The 13,735-nt window shown below is 40.1% G+C and overlaps 2 protein-coding genes across 3 annotated transcripts in view; one reads left to right on the top strand and one right to left on the bottom strand.

Annotated features, from left to right (window-relative positions):
• The first annotated feature begins 567 nt into the window (after nucleotides 1-567).
• On the top strand, nucleotides 568-12,066 carry LOC148427143 (solute carrier family 26 member 6-like). 2 transcript variants are annotated; one of them, XM_088437561.1, is made up of 19 exons: nucleotides 568-799; nucleotides 1,076-1,215; nucleotides 2,269-2,379; nucleotides 2,453-2,625; nucleotides 2,701-2,865; nucleotides 2,964-3,116; nucleotides 3,206-3,288; nucleotides 4,417-4,564; nucleotides 5,582-5,695; nucleotides 6,232-6,309; nucleotides 6,386-6,481; nucleotides 6,552-6,658; nucleotides 6,733-6,802; nucleotides 6,980-7,072; nucleotides 7,137-7,241; nucleotides 7,310-7,621; nucleotides 7,706-7,760; nucleotides 8,695-8,822; nucleotides 11,802-12,066. In XM_088437561.1, exons 1-19 carry the CDS (start codon nucleotides 657-659, stop codon nucleotides 11,814-11,816), a joined length of 2,289 nt encoding a protein of 762 aa, XP_088293687.1. In that variant the 5' UTR covers nucleotides 568-656; the 3' UTR covers nucleotides 11,817-12,066. The 2 variants fall into 2 exon arrangements, with proteins under 2 accessions (XP_088293687.1, XP_088293697.1); XM_088437571.1 differs by lacking the exon at nucleotides 11,802-12,066 and adding an exon at nucleotides 8,892-9,418.
• The window catches only part of LOC148427142 (sodium- and chloride-dependent creatine transporter 1-like), a 9,219-nt gene continuing 3,919 nt past the window's right edge, over nucleotides 8,436-13,735 (bottom strand). The window contains exons 7-13 of the mRNA XM_088437596.1: nucleotides 13,638-13,735; nucleotides 13,457-13,569; nucleotides 11,809-11,949; nucleotides 11,534-11,636; nucleotides 11,239-11,339; nucleotides 10,991-11,161; nucleotides 8,436-10,657 (exon numbers count right to left, since the gene is read on the bottom strand). The exon at nucleotides 13,638-13,735 is cut by the window's right edge and continues 27 nt beyond it. Of these exons, the coding sequence (XP_088293722.1) occupies nucleotides 10,511-10,657; nucleotides 10,991-11,161; nucleotides 11,239-11,339; nucleotides 11,534-11,636; nucleotides 11,809-11,949; nucleotides 13,457-13,569; nucleotides 13,638-13,735 (874 nt within the window). The 3' untranslated portion in view covers nucleotides 8,436-10,510. The remainder of the gene's footprint in view (nucleotides 10,658-10,990; nucleotides 11,162-11,238; nucleotides 11,340-11,533; nucleotides 11,637-11,808; nucleotides 11,950-13,456; nucleotides 13,570-13,637) is intronic.

Genomic DNA, 13,735 nt, shown 5'->3' with positions numbered 1-13,735 from the left:
TATTGGCAGTGAAATGTGTCAGGAACTTTAGGAATCAAACGGGTCATTCCGGAATTGGAGGATATTTTGCATCCCTCACCCAGTCATCCATCCATTTTCTAGAATGGCTTCCTGCTACATGCTAAATGCTACTTATCCTTATCCTAAAAAAAAAAAAAATCACAATTCTTGTTACATTTTCGATTCATTTTAATGGTGACAGACGAATCTAGACTATAAGCTGACAAAGAGAACGTGTAGTCTCTCAAAACGAATATACATTTATACATCCATGAACACAACAAAGTTTGTGACTGCACTATGCAGTAACTTGTTTCATGTCTCCAAACCAATGTGGTACCATTCCGAGTGAAACGTTCCATAAAGCCCACCGATCATATTCTACCATAAAAGGCACACTCATACCACCTCAGGTATGCTTGTGTGTATGCAGAAAGCAAAGTTACCAGGGGGTAGTTGTCACAAAAGGAAATGAAAAGTCACTCCCACAGTCCAATAGCAACTTGAGGAAGAGGCAATGTTAATCAGTAGATCACATAAAAGGTGGCCTCCCTCACTCCTCAGCAACTGATGTGCACCTGTGTGAGCTTTAATCTGTAAAGGCTCCTCAGGCACAAAGAAGGAACCGGTTTGACATCCAGGCAAGAAAAACCTATATGGACATGGAGGATAGGAAATGTTCTTTCATGGAGTATTCTGTGCAGCGGCAAGTTTTGAATGAGTTAATTCTGGATGAGGTGGCTCAAAAAGGGTCGTGGTCCAAGTCAACCTTCAGTGAACGTCTGAAAGGCTCCGTCAGGTAAGCAACCATATCGACAAACAAAATCGGAACGTGAGCGGCGTTGGGGCGTCGCTTGCTAGTTGAAATGAGATAGTTTGCACTGGACTGCAATGAGGGTGAGTTTGTGGTTTGTGGTCACCACTGTAGACCACAATAATAAATACAAGATCTGACTCTGGTATTCGGGGAATAGTTTCATCATATGTGTGTACTTCACATCTACAAGTTTGTGATTTGTGTTTTTGCAACACCATTAAAGTTTTTTTCTGTGTCTTTCTGGGCCGAATATTTCAGGTGCTCAGTGCCACGTGCCAAGGAAGTCTTGTTGAGGTGGGTGCCTGTTCTTGACTGGTTGCCAAAATACTCCTTCCGAGAGAACGCAATCGGGGACCTGATTTCTGGCTGCAGTGTGGGCATCATGCATCTACCACAGAGTACGTTTATCATTCCTCCAACGGTCCAGTAAAGGACCAATAAATACCAGGAATCAAGAATGTTAAAACACAAGTCTATTGTTGGCGCCGGTTGAAACCTCATAATCCGCTGAGAGCAAATCTATTCATTTGTGTCCACTGTTGTGCCCATTTTGTCACAGCAAGATTGATAGTTAAAAGCATCACGTCAAAAACACATGAAACATAACTTTGAAGACCAGGATGCCTTCTTCTCAGCACATGAGGGAAGCAAGGAAGTGAGGGAGGTGTAAATGTTCACAAAAATGAAAATAAGGAAAACAAGGCACTCGGAAGGCCAAAAGTGAAAGATTAAAAATTAAGTCACAACAAAAATCATGAATGTACTCGTACCTGTAAAAAAACAAGAACCTCAGACACAGGGAAAAAGAAATGGCGCAACAAGAACAAACAGCGACAGACTAGGCGGGAGAAAATGACGGTGAAAGCAAAAACTATAACGCGAATAAAAGGAAACAGGAAAATAAATATAATCCAAGCTGTCGAGACAATGATGATCACGAGAGCGGAGAATAAGCAAGGAATACTTCAAAATGCATCAGTGAAGGAAAATCTTGTAACAATAGGTGTTTAGGGTGAGAAATCAACATTTTAGCATGATTAAAGCCTCCAAAATATTGACTTTTCATGATTGGGCCCCTTTAAAGTCATCTAATCGCTTGTTCTTTTCAGGCTAATGGCAATCTTTGATGTAGGGGCAACCATATCTGTCACACATTTGTGACTTCAGAAAAACTTATCCAATGCCCTAACTTAGATATTTCTTGCGCGTATCTGTATGTGTATATGTGTGTTCTTGTTTTTCTTGTGTCATGAGTGTCAGCAAAAAGACGTTCATAGAAACCTCTCACCCCAGTTAGCTGTTGAGCTGTGGGTTGGGTGCGGTGGCCGAGTTGATTTTTTTTTTTTTTAATTGGAGCGAGCAATAAACTTACTTACTGTATTTAGCCTCAATTCACAACAGATGAGAGGATAACGGAAACAACAACAGCTGATCATTGCATTTCATACCAGGTATGGCTTATGCTCTCATGGCTTCTTTACATCCCGTGTTCGGCCTTTACTCTTCGTTCTACCCCGTGCTGGTCTACTTCATCTTCGGCACTTCCAGACACATCTCCATTGGTGAGCCGAACGACGACGATGTCACCACGGACACATCTTGCCTTTCCTGAGTCTTTAGCATTTACATTTTCAGGTACATTTGGAGTTATCAGCATTATGATTGGGAGTGTGACAGAGCAGCTTGCTCCAGACGCTAACTTTCTTGTTAATGCTACAAACGGGACAGGAAGTGTGAATATCACCGAACGCGATGCTTACAGAGTCCAGATCGCCTGTTCGCTCACAGTTTTGGCAGGCTTGTTTCAGGTGTGTTTCTACTTTTTGAAAACGTTCTCACCACGGTGAGATCTTTCAGCAATTCTCTCAATCACTCACCCAAAGATCCTGTTGGGCGTAGTGAGGTTTGGTTTCGTGGTCACCTACTTTTCTGAGCCCCTGATCCGAGGATACACTACAGCAGCGGCGTGCCACGTGTTGCGCTCCCAGCTCAAATATTTGTTGGGGGTTACTCCAGCCCGCTTCTCCGGTCCACTCGCTCTCATTTATGTGAGTATAGCCCATGACCACCACTCATTTGAACCACAGATCTGACATAGCATATTTTAACAAACGCAACCGTCCAATTGTTCTTTTTTTCATTTAAGACCCTGGTGGAAATCTGCCGCTTGCTACCTCAGACGGCGATACCGGAGCTGGTGGTGAGTGTGGTGTCGCTCATTGTTCTCATTGTGGTCAAAGAGCTCAACCAATGCTACAGGCAGAAACTGCCTCTGCCCATTCCCATAGAACTCATCGTGGTATGTTTTTCTTATGCCATTCCTTCTGATCGCAATACATTTCTGATCTCAGACTACTACACATTCCTTGCACTTCTCATCTTTTGCAGATCATAGCAGCAACTATTATCTCTCATTTCTGTGGCCTTCCTGAAAAATACAATATTGATGTTGTTGGCAAGATTCCCAGCGGGTGAGTCAATTGTAACGGCTTGAAGATGGCAGAACCTGTACTGTATCCATTAGGAATCTTGAGTACCAAACGTTGGAATCAATTAAGGGATGGGCCAACAATTTGAAGTGAGCCAATCCTAGCATTACAAAAATGTAATTGAAAAAGCTTTACTATAAGTGCTTCCAAGCATGTTCTAGGTGCTAGGAATGGAAAGGCAAATTATTTTTTGTAGGTTTAATAATAATTTTAAAAAATTACCGAAAGCTATAAAAGAAGTGAGACGTGTTCACAAAAATCTTTGACATTTGTCACTTTGAGCCGTGTATTACCTGTACAATATTATTTATTTATTTGAATGACAAGACTCGCCTAGTGTACAGAAGCCTGGAGCTGCCAATGTAGAATAAATATTTTTGATGGGAAAAACCTGTTTGACAGTACTGGCAAGGTTGGTCAAATTTTTACCCCTACGTTTGTAATTTCACATCTGAATGTCGAACATGCTAAAAAACATATTGCATTTTTTTTCAATAAAGCTGCAGGGATTGACCACCACTGGATGGATGTACAGACTTCAAAGCATTATGGGAAAAAATGTGATGTTTTTAGCATTTAGTTACTAATACGTTCATATATATTTACAAAAAGGTTGGACCGTATTCGAAAAACATTCAACAGTACTTGAAAATACATTTAAACGTATTGAACTTACTTGTAAATACATTCAAGTGTACTTGTAAATACATTCAACCATGCATGTAATTACATTCAAATGTACCTATAAATATGTTCAAATGAACCTAAGAATGCTGTTTTTTCATTCCGCTTCCAAGTACGTTCGACGATACTTGAAAACATGTTTGACCGTACATAAGTCCAAAGGAAGATAGGAACACCTGCAGAAAGACAGAATGACAAATATTGACAATAGCTGAAATAAACTCTCTGGCACACAGGGCCAAGACACATCATCAGATATCTACTAGTTAAGATATGTCAACTAAACTTGGCAAATATAAATATAAATCCATATTTGCTAACCATGGTTTTACAGATCTTGAGATTCATACATTACCTACTGAACAAGTAAACGTTATTTGTCTTCCACCTAATCCATTGTTAACTCAAGTGTCTTTCCCATTCCAGGCTTAAGGCACCCAAAGCCCCAGACGTGACGCTGTTCTCTGCGGTGATCGGCGACGCTTTCGCGGTGGCCATTGTGGGCTACGCTATCAACATTTCTCTCGGGAAAATATTTGCTCTCAAGCATGGCTACAAGCTGGATAGCAACCAGGTGAGGTCAAACACGGCAGTGCTATGTCACTCAAGTGATGTCCTCAGAATCGCTCAGTTATTAAGGAAACGTATAAAGGATTGGATAAAAATATGGGAATGGTTAAAGATAGAGTGCCATCTTTGGGAGAAAAATATCAAAAGTGTTTCATGAGGCTTCATTTCCTCTTCATTGCAATGAAATACAAAACCCGGGTTGGACTGATACTTAAACCGGGTACTGGTATGCATCAGAGATTTTGAGATTGCACATAGCCTCATAGTCTGAATTGTTAACATGTATTTGTGTATGAATGGAGAAAAAACTTGGACATTCAGTAATCCATCCATCCATTTTCTTCACCGCTTATCCTAATTAAGGTAACAGAAATGCTGGAGCCTATCCCAGCAGTCTCCGGGCAGTAGGCGGGGGACACCTGGAACTGGTTGCCAGCCAATCACAGATGAAAAATAATTTAGAGATCAAATGAATTAATTAAGATCTATTAACATTTTACTGCTCTAATAGGCTAAATATGTGTACTGTGCCCTAGAAATTGTTATATTTTTTCATCAGTTCAGTTACATTTTGTTAATTGAACCAATTTTTAGAAGTAGCGTAACAGACATCACTCTATGTTCCCTTTGCTCGTTGCTTCCAAACCATTTTTGTTCTTCTAAATGAAAAAAATAAAAACAATGGGCATACCATACATATTCACTTCAATACAAAAGTAGATTTTTTTTTTCTTAGTTTATTTTTGACTAATGTGTGAAGGCATGTGAAAGGCAGCGTTGGAGCGGGAGCACAGAACCACTCTGATTAATCATTAATGGCCAACAAGCTCTATGCACACTTGTGCTGCTTAAATATGCTTGCTAATGCTTTTAGAAGTGTTGACCCGTCTATGAAGTTATTACTCAGCACTACACAGATTTTTTTAAACCACAGAATACGCACTTCTCACAGGGTATATGTTCATGCAGCACACTACATGTAAATAAGTGTTAAGTATGGCTTTTTTTTTTTCCCTTCCAGGAGCTGGTTGCTCTCGGACTAAGCAACACCATCGGCGGCTGTTTTCAGTGTTATTCCGTCACTTGTTCAATGGCGAGAAGCCTCATTCAGGAGAGCACTGGGGGAAAGACACAAGTAAACAAATGTCTCATTGTCTGACACTAAATCCCTCTTCCATTATTTTATTCTTGGCAGTCTTTTGACATGCAATTCCTTCTACATTTGTCGATCCATTCTCACCCTCCCAACATCAACATTCTTCAAAAATTCACAGCTTATGTTATTCTCATTCCAAAAATTCAGTTTCCCCTTAAGTCAAAAATTCTCAATTTATTTCTACTTTATTTCATTTATGTTGCTGCAGTAGAATGGCGATGTGCATTTGAGGCTGTATCAGACTGCTCGAAGTCAAATAAAAATTGTAAAGTTCAGTTTGAAATGTATCGTCTTTGCCGTATGCATATTGTACATGCCGTTATCGCGATGCCTATACTTTTGCAAGACATTGTGCAGCCCTAATTCGGATCACTCCATTGTCAACATATTCTGCCATTAAAATTCATGGTACATTTTTTTTTCATTTAGTTTCTCTAGGAACTCTCAAATAATACCACGTATAACATTTTAAGTCCAATTGATGTTGAACAAATGATTTGTGTGTGTTTCACTAGGTTTCAGGACTAATTTCTTCCATTATCGTTCTGATAATGGTCTTAAAAGTCGGATCTCTCTTTGAAAATCTCCCAAAGGTATTGGTTGCTCTGTTGCTATTTTATATTTAAAACGTCATTTTTTTTTTGTAACCGTTTGTGCATGTTCTTTCAGGCCGTCTTAGCCACAACAGTGTTTGTGAACTTAAAAGGAATATTCAAGCAGTTCACTGATGTGCCAATGCTGTGGAAGACCAACAAATTTGATTTGGTATGACTTAAATGCTCCACATGCAGGTTTGCTATGGAGTAATTCTTTTTTTTCATTGACTGCCTTGTAGCTCGTGTGGCTGGTAACGTTCACATGCACGATTCTATTCAACTTGGACTTGGGTTTGGCTGTCTCCATCGGCTTTTCTATGTTGACCGTGATCTTCAGAACCCAGCTGTACATCCACATCATTACGCAAGGGTGACATGCATGTGATGTGGTTTCACATTTTGTGTGGTATTGTCCCTCAGGCCGCGCTATTCAATCTTGGGCCAACTGCCGGGCACCGACTTATATCTGGACATAGATTCATATAAAGAGGTAAATTAATCAATTTTTATTAACATTTTATCCAATCTCATTGGAATATATATATATATATATATATATATATATATATATATATATATATATATATATATATATATATATATATATATATATATATATATACAAGCAAAATATTTTGAGTAAGGTTTTCTTCATCTGTGACTGTAGGTTAACGAGATTCCAGGAATCAAAATCTTCCGCTCTTCCGCCACTATCTACGACAGCAATGCCGAGATGTATTTAGAAGCCTTGCAGGAAAAGGTTGGCCTATGTCCTTGGATGCTTTTAGAATAGCCATTGAAGATTAACATTATGTGTTTGGCAGATCGGCATTCAAATTTGGAAGCTGCTGGCAGAAAAGAAAAAACAGGAAGCGATGCTGAAGCTGCAGGAGAAAAAGAGAGAGAATAATCATGAACCACAGCAACAAGTATGCCGCATTTCATTTTGAACTGAAATATTACTTCCAGTTAACATATATCTCATATTTTTCCCTAGGAAAGGGTCAGTAATTTGCCAAACGGCACATCCTCCCAAATCTCAGAAGAACCGAAAGAGCAGAATTTTGAGCTGATGACATCCCCAGCTCGCAATTTTAGTGGAGGTAAAGTGAACCGAGCCTACCAAACGGACACAATGTCTGACACGGATTCCAACATTGGATCCCAACATTACGAGACCATCCGGCGAGCTTCAAGAGATATCCATGAAAGGAACAAACCCACAGATGCCTCCAAACCTCACAGCCTCATCTTGGACCTCTCAACAACCAGTTTTGTGGACACTCTCACTGTGAAGACCTTGAAAAATGTATGCATGTACGATCAAGTTCAAGATTTATCTTCATTGTTTGTTTGTTTGTTTTTTTATCAAAAGTTTGTCTCTTTCTTCCAGATTTTCAGGGACTTGACAGAAATTGATTTGGAAGTCTATCTCGCTCGTTGCCAAGGTCAGTTGTGTGTCAAACAAACCACCATCTTCTGAAATGGAGTGTGTGTCTGGATAGTCCTATTTCATAACTTCCTTATTACCCCTATATACAGTATTCAAAATTACTTTGTGGTCTTTAAGCTCAGTACAGTTGCTGTTTGTGGCTAATTTCAGTACATACTCTTCAGGGTGATCAGACATCCCAGTTTAAATGGGACAATCTTGGTTTAAACTGGGACAATCTTGGACTTGAGCCATCTGTTTTGGGCCTTTACAATTTAGCTGTAAACCAGTCAAGAATTGCTATCCTGCATGTTTTCAATGCTTCCCTTTCAAACACACCTGATTCCCATCAGGATCTTTCTCAAGTTCATGTGGAGCTTGCTCATGAGCAAATCATTTGAATCAGGTTTATGGGTCAAAAAACAAACAAATTAGAAAACATGCATAATGAACTTCCGGCCAGGAGTTTGACATGTATGCTCCACAAATGTTGCCAGCCTTATTGTTTTTGTCCCACTTTTACGTAGGTCGCACAACTTTTTTTGACCATTCAGCAAGCCTATCGTTTGGAGTATTTTCATCAATTGTGGCATACAGGATCTAAAACTACTTCCTGCTTTCATAACAAAGAATCAACGAATCATGGGAAAAATGATGGCAGGCAGAGCACAGCAATCGAAACGTTTTGATGTCCAATATAGGGCTGCAAGGTTTATTGTGGCGGTTTTCAACTTCATGAACATTCAGCCCAAAAGAGTGCTTACATTCAACGATCGATAGTCCTGTACACGTTTGTTGTGAAGAGTTCCTGTGGAAATGTCTAGGATCAGACCAGGCTGTAAATGATGCATTTTAGTTTCATCATAACATTTGGTTAAGAGTGAAATATCCCATTCGTTCAAGCGTGACGTAACTGTGTTCATTTGATGTGTTTGTATCTGAAATATAAGCCTGCGTGGTGGAACAGCTGGAAAGAGCAGGTTTCTTCTCAGAGTCCATCCCAAAGAGCAGGCTGTTTGTCACCATTCATGATGCGGTGCTCCACATCAACAAAAGGGCACAGGCTGACGTCAACCTTGTGAGTCATTATCACATTTTCAAAATGTAAAAATGTTAAATTTAAGCTCAAACACCTTCATGTTTCCAGAACGTTTCCTAGAATATCAAACTATGACCAGCAGGGGGCAGCCTGTTCCAATTCGCAAATTCGTCCTCCTCTTCTGAAATGATGGCGCGCTATAAGTACATCATTGGACTGTGTCCTCCTCGCCCGAATGTCTTGGGCGTGGGAGTCTTGCACGCTTTGTTGTTTTCATGTGACGAGGCAGCTTCCGTAACAGAAGCTCACACTCGGGGGCTTGAGTCGGAGAATTAACACTGTCGTGTATTTATCGCCTGTGAGGTTGGAAGTGTCATTTTTAATTGGTATGTGCAGCATTTGCATGTCCAATTTTGACATTGGCCTTACTTCAAATTCAAGTTAATGCGGCATTGTTTTTCAGAATTCCCAGTTTATGTGAATGAAATGGAACTAAATCTTCACAACATATTTTACGCATTTCACTGAATGTAGGGAAATATCAGCATGTCTTCAGTGAGTAAAAATCTCCGTTACATGAAGCATTTTTTTATAACTCATATAGATGGATGTAATAAAGATTTGCTTAAAGCCACTGTCTTTGTTGAGCAACGTCACCTTTTTATGACATCACAAGCACCTCCCTGCTCAAAGGGGTGTTTTTTACCTAGACTTTTAGTTCAGATTTCCGTCCCAAGACCGATAATTGGGTCCAGTCCCGTCACTTTTAGATAGGAATCAAGGGAAAAAAAGACCAGGTTTTACATTGTTTAAATAATTCAGAGGTACAGACATTTCCAAACATCACAACACAGCCGTAAACATGGCAAGTAAATGCAGCCAGTGGGGGGGAAGGTTCTGGTAGTTGTTGCAGGAAGCTACTACTTTCGAAAAATAAAAACAATTTACATGATCTAGCTTCAGGAGTAGCAAAATAAAATACGCTTGAAGATACAAACATGTATCTAAAAGGCTTTGTGCTGGTTCGGGAGTTCTTGGCTGAAAATTTTCACAAGGGGCACATCAAAAAAGGTTGACAAGTACTAGCACGGAGGCATTTTTGGGTATAAAATCCGGTTAAAGAAAAACAGTAAAACTATATAGATGGAATGTAAGATGTACACAATAGGTCCAGGGCCGCAATCCTGAATATTTCAATGCTTGTCTTAAACACACCTGATTTAAATGATTAGCTAATCAAGCTCTGCAGGCGCTTGAAAATGATCCTAATCATTTGAATCAGGTGTGTTTGAGAGCAGCATTGAAAACATGCAGGATTTCCGCCCTCGAGGACTGGAGTTTGAGACCTACGGTGTACACCAGGGGTGTCCAAATCCGGTCCTCAAGAGCCAGTAACTCCATGTTTTCTAGGTTTCTTTCCCGATGCACTTGATTCAAACATCAGGTCATCAGCAAGCTCAGCAGAAGCCTGATGATGATCCTGATCATTTGAATCAGGTGTCAGGGAAAGGAACCTGAAAAACACGCAGGAGAGCGGCCCTCAAGGACTGAGTTTAGATACCCCTGGTGTACACATTTGCTTGACTTACATGTGCAAATATAACATTTGTATTGGCAGTACAATCAGTCATGAACATTAGGAATCAATTTTTTTTTTCATTCGAGAATTGTAGAGGGTTCTGAAAGTGTTGATTCTGGTTTTTTTTTTGTTTGTTTGTTTTTTTTTGCTACTCCATGGTTATTTGTCCACCACTTGACACTTCAGAGAGATGAACATTCTTGGGTTCTGCCCGCAGTAGTGTGCCTTCATTCTTTGCGAGAAGATACTCCAGGTGATGCCTGCCCCATCGTGGGCTTATGAGGCGTTTCCATCGCTGCAAAGCAAATAGTGAGTGGCTGTCGATATGGCTCGCCAAAAAAATTCCAAATGATTCATAGAAAAGAAGGAAAATATCCTAGAGATGCACACCAACAGATTTGACCTATATCCTCCTCAGAGCCAGTTTATTCATTTGTGTCCACTGTTGTGGTTGGGGACCACTGCTCTACACACTGAGACTTACTAGGGTAGCTCCATTGAGTTAAAAGATAGCGACCAAAAACAAATGTCCACTACAGTGGATACAAATGAATAGGCTGGCTCCCGGGTGTATACGAACCGAGAAGCAGAAAGCAGCAAACCTAATGTAGCAAACGGACAAACTGACCTCCGGAAGTGATCCTTTTGAGTGCAGCAGCTTGTAGACAACAATGAGTGGGATGCAAAGCATGGACGAAAGGGCCAGAGCCCAGCCAAACAATTCACCCCACCATGGGTATGTGTACACGTTGTTGTAGGTTAACGGCTTAAAGTTGATCAAGTGGAATAGAAGCATTCCCTAGAAACACACTTCAATGTCCCAAAGTTGCTCCCAGCGGACATATCATATGCGGAAAGATACAAACAAGCACTTACCACACAGACAAGTGGCGTGATGTAGGACCAGCACCACTTCATGTAGGGAAAGGGCTTATAGCCAATCATAGTAGCCACATCATCCATGAAACGGTCTGCTCCTGGTGAGAGTACGCAAGATGCAATCAGTGAGATGCAAGCGTTTTACGCTGGCACTCAACACTCTACTGGAAGCCAACGGTGAACAAGTGTGTTGAGAGTCACAAAATGATTCCAAGTATATTCTCAAGACACCACTGTGCTGTGAAAGTGTTCTGTATGAACATCCTTGTGTTATGTAGAGCCATTATCTTACCATAGACCCATGCAATCACCACACACTCCCAGAAAGACTGCCACAGGAGAGTGACGCCGCTGGCAGAGTAATAGTCAAACAACTGGAAGACGTACATCCCTCCCTGGAAAAACAGCACTTAGTCAACGCTCAGACTTTGCAGTGAATAAAATATGAGATTCCACCGCCCTCCTCACTGGAGTAACCTCAGCAATAGGCAAATTGGTGTATTCTCATCTACTTTGGGTTTTTCGAGGTAATACGGGATTTGGCAATTCTGTACTTTCAGGTTGTACCTCAGTGACCATGGAAAAGTCAATGAGGATGAAGACGACACAGCAGATAGCCGCTACCACCTCTCGCCGCAAGGGGCCCAGGACATACTTGTGAGGAAGCATGTCCATAAGTCCGGTTATGAAACCCTCAACTCCAACAAACTGAAATGAAAAAGTGCAAGGAAGAAAAATGAAAGAAAATACAGGCACTTACAAATCTGCATGACTATGAACTTCTCCATCAATTCAGTGTGATGACCTTCAGAAACTTTGCATTAACTTTGTGAAATTTGTAATAAAAACAAAAAAAAAGAAAACATTTGTCATACATGTTAACTGCCGTTAGCAAAACTGTTTGAAGTGTGGACTGTTACATATCGCTGGCGTCGGACGGAATCGTCATACCTCCAAAATCAGCACGCAGGAGACCTCAAAAATGCTAAGTTCGTTCAACCATTCACATTGCATTGCGAAATTAGCAAGCGATTTTTAACACTAAAAGGTCAATAATTTGTTTAAAAAAAACGATTAACTCCCACAGGTGTGGACTGACCTATAGCATAAATTGAAAACAAAATAAAGTAAAATAAGCCAAATATAACTGAAGAGGTTTTGGACCTCAAAAATGTTAAGTCTGTTTAAGCATTAACTTTGCATTGTGAAAGTTGGAAAGTGATTTTTCACCTTTGCTCAATCATATGCAAGAAAAACAAATCCAAAACAAAACACCTAACACATGTAGACTGACCAATATCATAAACTTAAAGGGACAGTGAATAAGATTTAGACCATTTTTCATTCAAAAGGAATACATCAAACGATTGTAAATTTAAAAAACTTGCAAACACTTGAATGTGTTCTTAATTACCAACAGAATGTTTTAAATATAATCATAGGTCTACTTATCATTAAATTATATTACATGAGGGGTGGCACTTCTCCAGAGGCGGCCATGTTTATTATCGCTACGGACAAGGGTAAATGCAGCACCTGCAGCACCTCCTGCTGTCCGTAGTGAAAAAGACACCGTCCCTTCAAAACCAAATAAAATCATCCAAATGGGACTGAAGTGGTTTTGGACCTCAAAAACGTAGTCCAAACATTGGCTTTGCTTTGTGAAAGTTAGCAGATACTTTTTAACAGGTTTAATTGGCCATTTGCGAGAAAATATAAAATACACTCAAGTGTGGATTGATAATAGCACGAACTTAAAAAAGGTAATATCACCTAAATGTGACTAAAGATTGTCAGGGAAAAAAAAGACCCATACATGTGGTCTGACCAACAGTATGAATGAATTCACCAAAATGTGATTTAAAGAGGTTTTGGCCCTACACCAGCGAGGTGCACATGGCTAAAAGAAAAAATAAAGATGTATGGACCAGTTAAGTAAAACTTAAATGATTTTACATTAGAAAAGTACATCAAATTTGTAACGTTTTTATTGTTTGTGTTTTTTGCAGTACTTCATAAACAAATTATGCTAGCAATGTCACCTTTAGCTAGGGCGAAACTGCAATATTTAAAATGTTTCATAATCAACATAATGAAATAAACTATTTGGTTGTCAAAAATATTATCGAGATACAACAGAAATACTTGTACGTGCAATTTCACTCACTTTTCCACAACGTTGATTCCGCAAAAACATTTGATTTCATGGTCTTACCTGACTGTCCAGGCCAAGTACAAGTAACATAAAGAAGAAGAGTGCCGCCCAGAATGGTGCGAGGGGCATCAAAGCCACAGCCTTGGGGTAGGCGATAAATGCCAGGCCGGGTCCTGCCCATGAACGAACACTTCTATGTAACCAGAGTCAACCATATTTAGTGTCTAGCCGTATAACTTACCACTCTCAGCAACCTTACTGATGTCCACACCTTGCTCTGCAGCCATGAAGCCCAACACCGAGAACACGACAAAGCCCGCAAAGAAGCTGGTTCCGCTG

Source organism: Hippichthys cyanospilos, chromosome 2 (genome assembly GCF_059441005.1).
Source record: "Hippichthys cyanospilos isolate Australia breed blue-spotted pipefish chromosome 2, RoL_Hcya_1.0, whole genome shotgun sequence".
In the NCBI taxonomy this organism is placed as follows: Eukaryota; Metazoa; Chordata; class Actinopteri; order Syngnathiformes; family Syngnathidae; genus Hippichthys; species Hippichthys cyanospilos.
The sequence above is the reverse complement of the archived record's forward strand: the minus strand, read 5'-3'. Positions and strand labels throughout refer to the sequence as shown.

Bases quoted from the DNA above. Each gene is read 5' to 3' on its own strand.
- LOC148427143 (XM_088437561.1), top strand. From the start codon at position 657: ATGGACATGGAGGATAGGAAATGTTCTTTCATGGAGTATTCTGTGCAG. The intron at 3,117-3,205 runs GTATGTTTTTCT...CATCTTTTGCAG, and splicing joins TTCCCATAGAACTCATCGTG to ATCATAGCAGCAACTATTAT. The intron at 7,073-7,136 runs GTTGGCCTATGT...TGTGTTTGGCAG, and splicing joins TAGAAGCCTTGCAGGAAAAG to ATCGGCATTCAAATTTGGAA.